Below are 15260 nucleotides of genomic sequence, written 5' to 3'. Positions count from 1 at the left end.
TGCGCATGTGCAAAGACCAGAAGGACTGGGCCTCATAATATTACATTTTACAGCTGTTGATTGATTATAAAGGGAAAAGAATAGTTTTCGGCGTTTTTTAGAAGTGTATTAAAGAGATCTTAATAAGTGTTATTTTTATGCAAATATGTTTTTATTTAGAAATGGCATCTAAAAAAAAATAGCGTGTATTTTCTCGCCTCTGACGTCACGATTCCGACATGGTCGGCAAGGTACTAGGAGCCTTATACAAAAAGTTTGTAATTATACGATTACATCTTTATTCTTACAAGCATAGCCTGATGCCAATTTGGCACCTTTGGTCAGATCTGTTTTTATAAAAATGTCAATGATCGTCACGTTTATATCGAAGCAGGCGATAAAATATGAAAGAATCGGAGTTGCAAATTTGTGGGAATAAAAGTTGATGTTGTAATATGTTGTATGCTTTAATTGTTTTAAATATATTATTACTTATATTGATTAATATTATTAATTTAATATGTATATGTGTAAAATTAATGATATTATAATTTTAATTAAAAATTTTAAAATTTAAGAATTAATAATATAATTATATATATATATATATATATATACAATATATATATATATATATATTATTTATATTATTATTTAAAAAAATTTATAGATATATATATTTTATAAACTTTTTTCACGATCATCTCTAATCGATATCACATATATATTTGCTTTCAATATATGCATACGAATAAATAATCAAGCCGATTAATATGTAAATAAATTAATTGGATCATGTAACTAAATTAATACTTAAACGTATATTTTTTATAACTATTATTATAAACGTATATTATTTATTATAACTATTTTAAAATAATAATACAAATAACGCCATGAGTGTAATGAAATAATTAAGCAAAAAACATGTTATATAATTTAATATATACATATATAATATATATTTGTGTGTATGTGAAAACATATGTCGATCTCTTGTACTTACATATGCATTGTTGGAGAGTCTCAAAGATTGATGATTCGAAATGAAAAATATTATTCTCGTTTGTGACATAAGTTTGGAAAACTGTTACTTGACAAAAATATATGCGGGATTCCAAAGGACGGTGAAGGAAGATGATGCTCCCGTAATTTTCGTGGGGGTCATTATCACTGAGCGCACTTGCGCCCGAGGAAAGATTCTGAACGCAGCGTTCAGTACAGTTATAACGTCGGTACAAGGCTGACGTCCTTTAGCTCTTCTCGCGAGAGTTCGCACGATAACTCGTTGTACTTATTTTTTTTCCGAATAGTCACACACGTTGTATAATCATCTCGACAAAAGTTATAAACTTATAAGAAGCGAGAAAAAAAAATCGTGGAAAAATTTTATCGCAACTGATGAGACATCGAGTATTTTTTTTAATCATCAATCACATTAACGAGTCGTTAACAGTAATTGTTAATTATTCTGACGAATGCGTTATGTTTAAATCGACATAACTGTATTTACTTAATAACCCAGGTAGCAAAATTAGTCACTTTGACGTCATTTTGACGTAATTTGATGTTAAAATGACGTCAAAATGTCTTATTTTGCTATCTGGGAAGGTATTTGTTAACATATACAAGATTAAATCACGTGTGTGTTTATTATTTGTTTGTGTGTGTCGGATATAAAAATCTATACTCATCAACAGTGTTGTGCTTAGATGATTTTAAAATTAGCTAGATAAAGATGAGATAAAAATATGTAAATTCATCTTAGATAAGATAAAGATGATTTTATTTTAAATATATATAGATAAAAGATAAAATTATATGACGATGCATCTAGATAACTTCCAGATAATATTATTTTTAAAATCGCTTATGTAAACAGTTAAAAAATGTAATGTCAAATAAAAAAATGAAAATTATAGATATAAACATATATTTATAGTTTTATTTATAAGTTTTTATCGTTTACTGCTCAAGTTCTATTATTTAAAATATTTTCATGTGCTATGAAACTCTAAACCAAATTATTTGAATATTATGTTAGATAATTTAGTAAAGATAACACTTTTTTTATCTAAGATGCAGATATAGATAATACATTTTTTATTATCTATATAAAGATAAGATAACGCCAAAATTTCATCTAGATGATCATCTATATAATTTTCTTTAGATAACAGCAAACACTGCTCATCAATATCGCAAACTTTATTTATTTTGTGCACACTTCGTGATTTTTTTCAAAATTTGAATTATCTGATACAAGAGATTATTAAAGGTGCTTAAATATTTACTTATAGGAACATGGGGAAGGACAAGTGATTCAGAAGAAATTAAAAATATATTGTCAGCGATCAAAATGCGATTGTATAATCATTATGAGTTCGTGAAGACGTAAAGACGGTCGGGAAGATGTTGTGCTTGAAAAAACGAAGGACCTACAGTTTCACAGAGGGTGTTTGCGCGGAAATTCCGAGACGATCGAAAAAGGATAACAATAACTATGAGAGAGCCTTAAACATGGCTATTATGACACTACTGCGTAAGAACAGGTGAGTCATCCATCGTTTGTGATTAAAAAATCGCATGCAGAATTGCCGTAATTATTTTGTTTCCGGTGAAGATCTATGTGATGTGAATTATTTTTACACATACAACTTTTATCTATATACGGTTTAGCGCTGATTCGGTGGCAACAAAAATCCATATTAGAGTTGAAAATAGAATGCATACAATTTAGCTGGTTTTAAATTTGTAAGAGAGAAAACACAAAGTTCTAAAGTTTTATTTTGAAAAAAATCCTGCTTTATAATAAAATTGGAGAAAACGTCTCAAATAGATATATTTTTTAAAGAATTTTTGACATAAATAAAATTTAATTAAGATAATGGTTAAGGAATATAATATTTTATTTTATCTTTAACTCACTTCCTCATATATATATTATTCAATCTTTTGAATTTAGTAATTAAAAATGTATACATATATAATACATGTACATAATTTGATACATCATTTTTTCGTCTTTTTCTAAAAGAAAAAATCGATGGACCTATTTATTCTATATTAAGAAATGGAAATTTTTTAAAAATTATCATAGAGATTTCTACGTAAGATTTAAATTTAAGGGGGGAACTTAATAATTGAATCTCTTTTATCTTTTCTGTATATAAATCACGTTGTAATAAACATTATATTCTTATTATTATTAATAAACATCAGATTAAGTTAAGAGGTGCGTTTAAAAAAAAAAAACGCGAGTGCTTATAATATTTTTTTCAATTTCCCATAACTTATAAAATAAAATGGCCGGATTTAAAAATCACATTTATTTATTATAAAATAAAGTTTAAACGCTTTATACAGGATATTTCGAAACTATCGGATATTCTCTTAATAATAGATTCTCTGGCCAAATTGAGGATGATTTTTATGCAGTAAAAATGTTGAGATATCAATAATTACCGAGTTATAAATGATTGAAAAAGAAAAACTTTGTAAAGTTAAAAAGATTCACAAAATTACATTCTTTGATCAATTTCAGGTGGGCTTTACTTTAATAGAATTTTAATTTAAGACCTAATTACCAATAAATATATGATAGCAAAAATGGAAACTTGCAAAAAATGATGATCTCTCTCGATATTTTCGTTGAGAAAAAATCGTCTCTAAATTAGTCAGAGAATCTGTTATTAAAATGACATCCAGTAATTTTCGGACATGCTGTGTTATTCATATATGCTTCTTTTTATTTGTACTCTATACATTTAGCCTTAAAATCTCCACTTACGTTAATTGAAAATTGAGTAATTTTTATCCAAGTTATAAAATAATAATTAACGCTTGAATAATCGTCATGCTAATAATAGCGCAGTCAGGTGCGAATATCTTATTAATCTTTCAGTATTGATGCAAAATAATAAATATGAAAATATTTATATGATTCTATCTCTCGTTATTGAGCTCTTTGCACAATTAGAATAATCTCTAATTCTTTTAAGATTGTTAAATTTGTCATTGTGCAAAATGTGGCTACGAATAACTGTATTACAAGAAAACCGATTTAATTGGCGTCTTCTGCAACACTCAAAGGATATCTTGAGTCAGCAATAATTTATAGAATATGATATGCAACGGTTCTTGTACCTTAAAGCAAATAGAAAAAAAGCTTGTAACAATAGTGTAGCTATTGAAGCTATTGAAGACAAGAACGCAAAAGTTATAACTAATAAAATGTCTCTAAAAAAAAATAAAAACCCACAAAATAAAAAATATCTAAATTTGTATGCGTAACAAATAAAAACCCTATTAAACAATTGTTAAAGAATTAATTGTGAAAAAATAAATATGATATCGATACAACTAGTTAGTTATATAATATCAATTTGCAATCGATTTAAGGCTCCTATAATTCGTATCATTCGTATCCTATAAAGCGCATTTCGTACGATCTAAAGAGTTTAAAAGAAAATTTATTACTTTATGTAAATTTTTTTTAAGTTTCTCTTTCACATGAATATTAACGAACTGAAGACCAAAGTAATATATATAAACTTGATACCCCACTAATTAAGATGCGTGAATTTCATAAATTTATAGATTATTTCGCTATTTTTTTAGTAATAATTCGCAAGTTTAAATTTTAAATATATTATCTAGAAAAATAGAAAACAGTTTACAAAAAAAGTAAATGTCTATAAAATCAGATTAATACATATTTAAAATTAGATGAAAAAAATAACGGTATGTATCATGGGATCATAAATATAATACATGAGATCCCGGAATCCTCCACAAATTCCCGTTAGAGATATCTCCCATCGGTTTCAGCTGTCAGGGAAGATGCAACACACAATTAATGCAATCCCTATGTTATTAGAATAAAACAATCGATTGTTGATGAAATTAATCGAATTCATAATAGAGAAATAATGCATAATAAACATTGCGAATGATCATTGAACGTATAAAATATGATTCTGTCCTATCAAATCGATATAATATTAGTTAATATTAATTAATTAATATTAAATTAATTATTATTAGTTAATATTAATTAATTAATATTAAATTAATTATTATTAGTTATAATTATAATAAATACTAATTTAATAAGACTAATAGTTAATTAATAAATAAAATTAATAGCTTTTTACTGATATTTAAATTACATTAAATGTATATTGTATTAGCAGAAATATATCTGTTTTAATTTTTTTAGAATATATTTACAACTATATACGCGTCGAAAATGATTTTTCCAAACAAAAGCTGAAACTATGGCATAATTTCTCTAGTTTTTTTTAAAGATGATTTTGCGCGTCGAATGAAATAAATTTCGAAAGAAAAACTCGCAGCCTTGAGATTGTCGATAGCGAAAGGATAAAAGACGGCTAATAACTTTACGCAACGTAATTTTGCAATTATGATTCACGTTGTTTCCCTTGTCTATTCTACTATCTCTAACGGTAGCAAAATCTAATGACTGTATTCAAAACCGCCTTCTCAAAGGATAGTTCTGCACATGCATACACGCTTTAAATATGCAGGAACAATACCGTTGCTTAGCGATTGTATAATGACTCGCTGTAATTATTAATAAGAAAATGTAATATAACAAATCTCTCTTTGCTTTTCTCTTTTCCATCTTAATTATACAGACATTTAAATGTCTAAAAATGTCTAATTCTTCGCGTTTGTTTCAAATAATTAAATTAAATTAAATTAAACGTAAATAGGATAGTATAAAAGCTAAATTAAATACAACTATGATTAAATATAATTATATATAAACTATATAAAAATATGAGCTGTGTTTAAAAAATAAAAATTGTCAAAAAACGAAACTTAAAAGAACTTATTGCTCTCTCAAATTGTAGTATACATATATTTATTTTATTTTGTATGTGTATATATATATATATATATATATATATATATTTGTATTTTCTATATATGTATTGTGTATAATCATTATTAAAGTTTAGACATTTATACATACAATTTTTCGGATAAATTCTATTATTGATGAAAGAATTGGCAAGTGCATATATAAAAATCATAAAGTTGATAATAAACTTCAACCGTGTATTAAAGTTAAAATTATCTTATATCTGTTAAAAAAAAAGATAAAAAATGAATGACATTTTCTAAAAAGTTCTAATCATTAGCAGCGTTAATTGGAGTTTTTAAATGAATTTATGGGTATATGCATTTTTTTATGGGTTAAAGACATATTGCCACGTTTCTATAATGTATATGTATATATATATATATATATATATATATATATATATCTATAATAGAGATCCTAAATTATCGTATTTTATATATACATATAATACGATAATTATTGTAATACACATAATACGATAAACGAAATATACAGATAATATTATATAGCCAAAATTATGCAAAATTATACGTTATCCCTATATTGTTGATACACAGTATACACATAATAATACGTAATAACGATCATAAGATGGAAAGATTAAAGTAATGAAAAGCAACGTAATATAGCAACCGTTTAATTAACATTTAATTCATGCTCATGTTATTTAATGCTCACATATTTTAGAAAAATTTAAAACATCGGACAAAATCTAAGTATTTGACTCTATTGAAATAATTATCATCCGTAAGAATCGATAATTGAAGAATCGTATAATCAAACGATCATTTCTAATTTTTATCCCTGATGTTTCGATTTTTATTTGTTATAATGAATGATCGCGCTTTGATCAAGATTTATCGATCGTGACACAGTTTCGTCAGTTTATCAAAAATATCAACTAATCGTTAATTATGATAACCATATTAAATTATTTCCCGATACTTATCGCGATCGCGATTAGAAAAGGAATTCGATAGAGCGTTTTATACCATTACTTACATAACAAGGACGTGATATGTAACAATATCACGTTTTACTCCGTCAAGGCTGAACGTTATTGCTAATTCATTGTTGAAATATTTTACGCACTATGACATATATACATATATATATATATATATGCGAAATATTAAATTATATAAGAATTTTAAAATAAAGATTAATTATTGATTAAGGCTCCTGGCTCCTTTCCGACCATGTCGAAATCGTGACGTCAGAGGCGAGAAAACACACGCTAAAATTTTTTAGATGCCATTTCGAAATAAAAAAATATTTCGATGAAACAGCACTTCAGATGGCTTTAGCACACTCTTAAAAAACCCCGAAAACTATCCTTTCCCCTTTATAATCAATCAACAGCTGTAAAATGTAATATTATAAAGCCCAGTCCGTCTGGTCTTTGCGCATGCGCAGTCATTCCGCATGTCAAAGTCTGACATCTCGATCATTTTACAGATGTTGATTGATTATAAAGGGAAAAGGATAGTTTTCGAGGGTTTTTAAGAGTGTGCTAAAGCCATCTTAAGTGCTGTTTAATCGAAATATCTTTTCATTAAAAAATGGCATCTAAGAATTTTCAGCGTGTGCTTTCTCGCCTCTGACGTCACAATCCAATATGGCCGCGGTGAGCACCCAGGAGCCTTAAACAATTAATATATCATGGAATCTATTCTTATTTTAATTATTCGATCCTGCGATTTGATCGTTTTATTGCGCATCCCAAATCCGAAAATTTAGATCGTTAAAAAATCGAGCGATAAATAATCGGATGAAATATCATATTTTTTACTTTGATCACATTTTGCATAATATAATATAATATTATAATAATGTTATGCGAAATAATGTGTGGAATGTAGTGCGTAAACTATATATATAAGAGAGCATAAAATATTTCGGCAACGAATTATCAATGATATATTATTTGGCCTTGATGTCATCTAGAGCGCTATTGTTGATGTTCTTTGACTTTGTTTATCATTCATGCGCCGACACTCGAGTAATAAAATAGTGGGGGAATAATGTATATTGTCGAATTTTTTTTTTTAAACACAATCGCGATTATCGAAACATAATTTGCTACGATTATTACAATTTACGATTATTAAATTTTTATTAAATATTTACTTTTATTTTATTAAATATATTATATGCACTTTATTTTATTTTATTAAATATTATTTTATTTATTAAATATTATTCACTTTTATTTTCTTATTATATTATATTTATAATTATTGAACTTTTGATAATCGACATGAAACTGTATTACAACGATAAATCTTTATCAAAGCGCGATTATTCATATTATTAAAAATTTATTGCAAATAAAAATCGAAGCAATTAGGGATAAAAATTAGAAATTAGTGTTTCGATATGATTCTTCCATTATCGATTTTTACGGATAATATTATTTCTCTAATAAAATGCTTACTAGTCAAATATATTTTGTTCTTATAGTGTTCAAATATATTTTGTTCAATATAATTTAAATTTTATTAAAAAAGGACATAATATAATATTATTAAATCAATAATTGTTATATTGCGACTTTTTATTATTTTAATCTTTCGATCTTATGATTTTCTACGTAATATTATATTATATATATTATATAAAATATTATATAATACAATAACTCCTTCTCTCAACCGGTTTACCTTGATGTGAATTCAGTACTTGAATGGTTAATCCTTATTATGGTTTATCCAGCTTCTTTATCTATCTTTTCACATGTTAAATTTTTTAAAAAATTAAAATGTGGCCTTTGTAAATTTTGTATGCCTTCATAGAAAAAACTTGAGTACGAGATATTATGCTGCATATAGCAATAAAATACGTGGACGCTATTTTCAGGATATACATTGAGAAAAAAGTTATTAACTTGATTAAATTGTTCAACTAAATACTATTTTGTTAATTGAACATATAGAAGTATTTAAATTAAATACAACATATTAAATCCAACACATAACGTGTATTTGACTTAAATACTTATATATGTTCAATTAACAAAATAGTAATTAAAAATTTAATTGAACGATTTAGTCGAGTTAACAATTTTTTCAGTGTACATAAAAAATATTTGACAAATAAATGAAATATCGATGATATGTATATTAATATATCCCCTGAGAATACGAGATATAAAATATATATTATAAGAAATGTTGCAGAAATATCTTTATAGTATATTATTACGTATATTATTATTATTATTTAGTATAAGTATAAAATATTTGAATATGGGATAAAATTGTACACAAAATTTTTTTATATTTATTTATATTATTTATATATATTATATTATATTTATATATCAGAGAGCTTTTTCAATTTATTATGATTTATAATTGAAATTTTTTTTCCGGCTTATTTTTAAAAAATTTCTAGTATATTTTAAAATATATTATTAAGGAATGTTGCAGCAATATTTTTATAGTACATTATTATATTATTATTTAGTACAATAAGTGTAAAATATTAAAATATTTGAATATGTGTCTGGGATAAAATTGTATACAAAATTTTTTTATATCTATATATATTATTTATTATATATATTATATTATTATATTTAACATCAGAGAGCTTTTTCAATTTATTATTTAAATTTTTTTCCGGCTTATTTTAAAAAAATTTCTAGTATATTTTAAAATATATTAATAAGAAATATATATTAATAAGAAATGTTGCAGAAATATTTTTATAGTATATTATTATGTATATTATTATTATTTAGTATAATAAGTATAAAATATTTGAATATGGGATAAAATTGTATACAACATTTTTTTATATTTATTTATATTATTTATATATATTATATTATTATATTTAACATCAGAGAGCTTTTTTAATTTATTATTGAAATTTTTTTTCGGTTTGTTTTTTAAAAATTTCTAGTATATTTGAAAATATATTAATAAGAAATGTTGCAGCCATATTTTTCTAGTATATTTCTAGTATTATTACGTATATTATTACTATTATTTAGTACAATGTATAAAATATTAAAATATTTGAATATATGTGTCTGGGATAAAATTGTATACGAAATTTTTTTATATCTATATATATTATTTATTATATATATTATATTATTATATTTAACATCAGAGAGGATTTTCAATTTATTATTAAAATTTTTTTCCGGCTTATTTCAAAAAAATGTCTAATATATTTGTATATTACACACACAAGTTCTGTGTATAAAAATTTAAATACAATTTCGAGGGAAGCGTTTCTTATACATTCCAGCGTCGCATATGCCAATTGAGAATCATGCGGACGGCTGGCATCGAATCGAGCGAGCAGCTGATTTGTCATCAGCGCTGCTGGAAGAGCGTCGGCCTCGTCGCGCTACGCATGAGCGCGCCCGAGTTTAGCCGAACGGCGGCGTAGCCGGCCGAAGACGCACGACGGCTGGTCGGTCGCACGACAGAGTGAAGTGAGCGGAGAGCGGGCGAAAATTGCTGAAGTGTTCCGGCGCGAAAGCCGTTACCTGTCGGTCAGTCGCGGAGCGACAGTTTGCGCGTTGGTGCGCGGTTGTTCAGCCGAATTTCGGTAAACGCGCGCGTCTGATAAAAAGAAAGAAGAAGAAGTCGTTGCGATCGTTATTCGTGGATGTGCCCATTACAATGACGTCACGGCGCGTAATTAACGTTAAGGGGGAACGTTAAGAGTGTGTTATTGCGACCAGCTTGTCGTTTCGACATCGTTTTTCCTCCTGCCGGAAATGCGGCCGTTTAAAAACCGTCGTAATAATTATTATCGTTACGGAACAGTGGCTGTGATAAGACTGTGGAATTCGAACGGTGATCGAATCGCTCGCCGGAATATCGGAGTCGCTCGCGGATGATATAACAGTTATGAGATTCGATTTTTGAGGTGAGATTGCAAAATTTCAGTTGGAAAGATTAATTTTGAAATTATGACTTTTTTGATAATAAAAAAAGGATATATCGAGTATTTAAATATTTTTAAAAATATTGTTACGAAAGTGTGAAATATATTATATTGTTACACTTGGATGAAAAAATAAATATTATGATCACTTTTGCTACATAAATTTTATGATGGAGACAACGTGGCATTTACATTAATTAAGGAAACAAATCGTTTCCATTAAGCATCGTTCGCATTAAGAAAACACGATGGTAGATATATTGTTGAGTGTTTGATACATAAATGACCTTCAAATATATACATTTCGATGTGTAGACATATGTTTGTGAGGAGGATTTAAAGGGTGTCGTTATGATGTCATTGTGTGTGTGTGTGATCTTAGATCTTAGATCACATAAGAAATAGGATGGAATTTGATATAACTTATTATCTCGTTGTCGAACACGAGCTATTCATCAAGTCGCCAAGATAGCGCAAATAATATAATAAAATATGCTGGCTGTTGAGTGATATATATTATCGAGCCGATATTATTCAAGTCGTTTTACAATGCGCATTATGCGAAATAATAGTTGTTCTATTCTTTATATTGTATTCTGAAGATATTTAAGACTCATTTTTTTTGTTTTTAAATTTTAAAAAAATTCTTTATAATTTGCAGATTTTTTGCAGTTTTTATAAGATATATAATATTTATAAAATTGTTTTATCAAGATATTTTTTTCATTCCGAATGTCAAAAATAATTTAAGTAATTATATTATTTTAATAATAAATATAATATTTTTAATATATAAGAAAAGATTTTTTTTATTGTACTTTTTATACAATATAATATAATTTATATATCTTACATATATATATATTTTATAATATTGTATAATTTATATGATATATAAAAACAGATATTTTTTTATTTCACTTCTGTATACAATTTATACAAAGAATATATTATTTCAATTTGATTCACGTTTGCTCCAATAATTACAAAAGAATTGGGAGAATCTTATAATCTTTGTGGAACGCAATCTAAATTTTTTTATTACAATCATATCGTTCTTTCTTATTATATTATAAAGAAATATATCACTTATTTATTTATAAAATTTTTTGCAGTTTTTATAAGATATATATTATTTATAAAATTGTTTTATCAAGATATTTTTTTCATTCCGAATGTCAAAAATAATTGTTTAAGTAATTATATTATTTTAATAATAAATATAATATTTTTAATATATAAGAAAATATTTTTTTTATTGTATACTTTTTATACAATATAATATAATTTATATATCTTACATATATATATTTTATAATATTGTATAATTTATATGATATATAAAAACAGATATTTTTTTATTTCACTTCTGTATACAATTTATACAGAGAATATATTATTTTAATTCGATTCACGTTTGCTCCAATAATTACAAAAGAATTGGGAGAATCTTATAATCTTTGTGGAACGCAATCTAAATTTTTTTATTACAATCATATCGTTCTTTCTTATTATATTATAAAGAAATATATCACTTATTTATTTATAAAGATTTTTTGCAGTTTTTATAAGATATATAATATTTATAAAATTGTTTTATCAAGATATTTTTTTCATTCCGAATGTCAAAAATAATTTAAGTAATTATATTATTTTAATAATAAATATAATATTTTTAATATATAAGAAAAGATTTTTTTTATTGTATACTTTTTATACAATATAATATAATTTATATATCTTACATATATATATTTTATAATATTGTATAATTTATATGATATATAAAAACAGATATTTTTTTATTTCACTTCTGTATACAATTTATACAAAGAATATATTATTTCAATTTGATTCACGTTTGCTCCAATAATTACAAAAGAATTGGGAGAATCTTATAATCTTTGTGGAACGCAATCTAAATTTTTTTATTACAATCATATCGTTCTTTCTTATTATATTATAAAGAAATATATCACTTATTTATATTATAATATTGGCTTATATAAAAAAAAGAATGATATGGTTACGGTGTTTGCATTTATATTTTAATGCCATCACGCTAATGAATTACCAAATATCAAGTATGAATTTTAATTATTTATTGCTTTGCTTAATTCTTATGTGAGCTTTGAAATTATATTTGTCCAACATTGTGTAAAAATGATCATTTGCGGTTACGTTTAAAAGTAGTCGTTTGTCACACAGTTCGTTAATTCCGCGAAGATATTTAACAGTTCTGATGAGTACAAGACTCGTGAAGAATAATTACTACAATATTGTTATAATACTTTCACATTTACTATGCTTACAATTAGAGTATTTATCGTGATGCTGATACTTTGTATGTTTACACACATACACACATACACACGCAGGACATGCTGTGTATTTTCTATTTACATGAAATGTAAGTAGAAAAAAAAACAAACCTCGTTTTTGAAAATTTTGGTTTTTTTTCAGATATTTATATCTTTATATATAATTTAATATTTTTATATTTTTATTACAGCAAATTGATTTTACATTATTTTTAACTTTCTAAATGATAGATTTGAATAATAGATAATAAATTCGAATAAGTTTTAATTAGATGCATAATAAAAATTTTTGTGAATTATTATCTGTTATTCAAATCTATTATATCGAGTAATTTATGTAATTTGCCGCAAAAATTTTAATTAATCCATTACAATTACTTTTGAAAAAAATAAACTAAAAATATAAGAGTTTTAGTTTTTTATTATGTTAACAAAAAATATATTATTATATTAAAAAAAATAATGAAAAAGAAACAAAATTTTTAAGGAAAAAGCTACACTCTTGTTGAATAAGGGATAATAAGAAAAATTTTTTCTTTAGATCTCTTATTGAGAGGGATTTTAAGATCAAGATTATTTTTTTTAAATAGAAATATTTTAGTTTGCATCATTTTATAATATCGAAAGAAGTTCAGCGACTTATGACAATATGACCAAATAATCTTGAACATGATAAATTACATATTCGAAAAAAGACAAAAAAAATAAATAGAAAAGTAAAAAATTTGTCTTTTAACACAAGAATTTATTTTAGGATTTATTTAATAATTTATTATAAGATTTTAAAGGGGGGTATTTAAAATAATATCTCGCTTTAAGATACAACGATCACGATATCTTTTTGCACGCAATTGTTATGCAATATCTGATGTACATAAATTCCTTTTATATTTGTAAACAGAATATCAACGATCCTTTTGAAAGCAAGTGAGAACGAATTCTTAAGAATGTAATTCCATAACAGAAATGGAAAACGTAAAAAAAATAACTTATATTTTTCAAAAATATATTAAATTTATTATATTAATATTATTTATTCGAAAATGTATTAAAATCGATGGACATCGCATTTTGAATATTTTTTAAAATGAATTTTTGTGTTAAAAGACATAAATTTTTCACTTTTCTTTGAATATAATATGATCTCCATGTTTAAAATTATCTGAAAATCATTTATCATAAATTGTTGGATTTCTTTCGATGTTAGCCATAAAATAACGCAAACAAAAACGTATGGTTCTATTTCAAAATAATAATATTGATCTTAAAATTTCTTAAACAAGAAAAACTTTGTATCATCATAATATTACTCTCTCGAACAGTAAAAGTAGTATAGTGATATTTCTTGTTGAAAAACAAGTCGAAAAGTCTTAAACTATATTTGTGCGATGTGTGTGTGTGTGTGTTTATACATTCGTGCAAGATCCGTGTCTATTAACTTTAGAATAAAAGAAAAAATAAAGAACGCAGATGCGCAAACACACACACACACATATAAAAATTAATATTTGCCATAGTAAGGAAAAAACTTTATTTCAATAAAATATATGAAACATAGAAAATTAATTGTACTCATATTTAACGAAAATTAAAATGATGAAATAAAAGCATTAATATGAATATCAAAGCTCTAAGCCTTTCTATAATATATCATATTAATTAAAAAAATAATCTATATTTCTCGAACCTGCGAGAAAGTCTAAAAATTATGGGAATTGTTTATTAGCCTGTGGCTCTGATAATATAATATTAAAATTAGAACATTTTTAGTTGCTGCGTGCTCGATTAAAAATTATCTCAAATTTTAATTCATAAATCTATATCATATATCCAATCACAGATTTACATGGTTTCATTATTAAATTGCACATTATTCGTCGAAATATTTATATATACAAAGTGTAACAAAAATATTGCTCGTTTCGAGTAGAATACGTTTCTGAAGTAGCGGCCAACATTTTTGTTACACCCTATATATTGATACTCGAGATATAGAAATCGAGATATAGAGAATATTTGTGCGATTGCGGTCAACTCGGAAAAGATTTCTCGCCGACATTCTTTGCGCGACAATATACTCGCAATTCAAATATGTGACGTCATGCTTCAATTTAAACAACCTGTCGACTGATATCGCGCGCTTATCGGCGCCGCGT

At 25.2% G+C, this 15260-nt stretch overlaps 1 protein-coding gene across 4 annotated transcripts in view; it reads left to right on the top strand.

Moving 5' to 3' along the window:
- Nucleotides 1-1225: 1225 nt before the first annotated feature.
- Nucleotides 1226-15260, top strand: part of LOC145934633 (uncharacterized) — a 54113-nt gene continuing 40078 nt past the window's right edge. The window contains exons 1-2 of one of the 4 annotated variants that reach the window (XM_083035216.1): nucleotides 1226-1434; nucleotides 2280-2531. In XM_083035216.1, the coding sequence (XP_082891342.1) occupies nucleotides 2392-2531 (140 nt within the window). In that variant the 5' untranslated portion in view covers nucleotides 1226-1434; nucleotides 2280-2391. The other 3 variants (XM_083035219.1, XM_083035218.1, XM_083035220.1) reach the window with 3 other exon arrangements.

This window comes from Prenolepis imparis, unplaced genomic scaffold, assembly GCF_030444845.1.
Source record: "Prenolepis imparis isolate NDT839.2.m4 unplaced genomic scaffold, iyPreImpa1.0 SCAF_4, whole genome shotgun sequence".
Taxonomy (NCBI): Eukaryota; Metazoa; Arthropoda; class Insecta; order Hymenoptera; family Formicidae; genus Prenolepis; species Prenolepis imparis.
The sequence above is the reverse complement of the archived record's forward strand: the minus strand, read 5'-3'. Positions and strand labels throughout refer to the sequence as shown.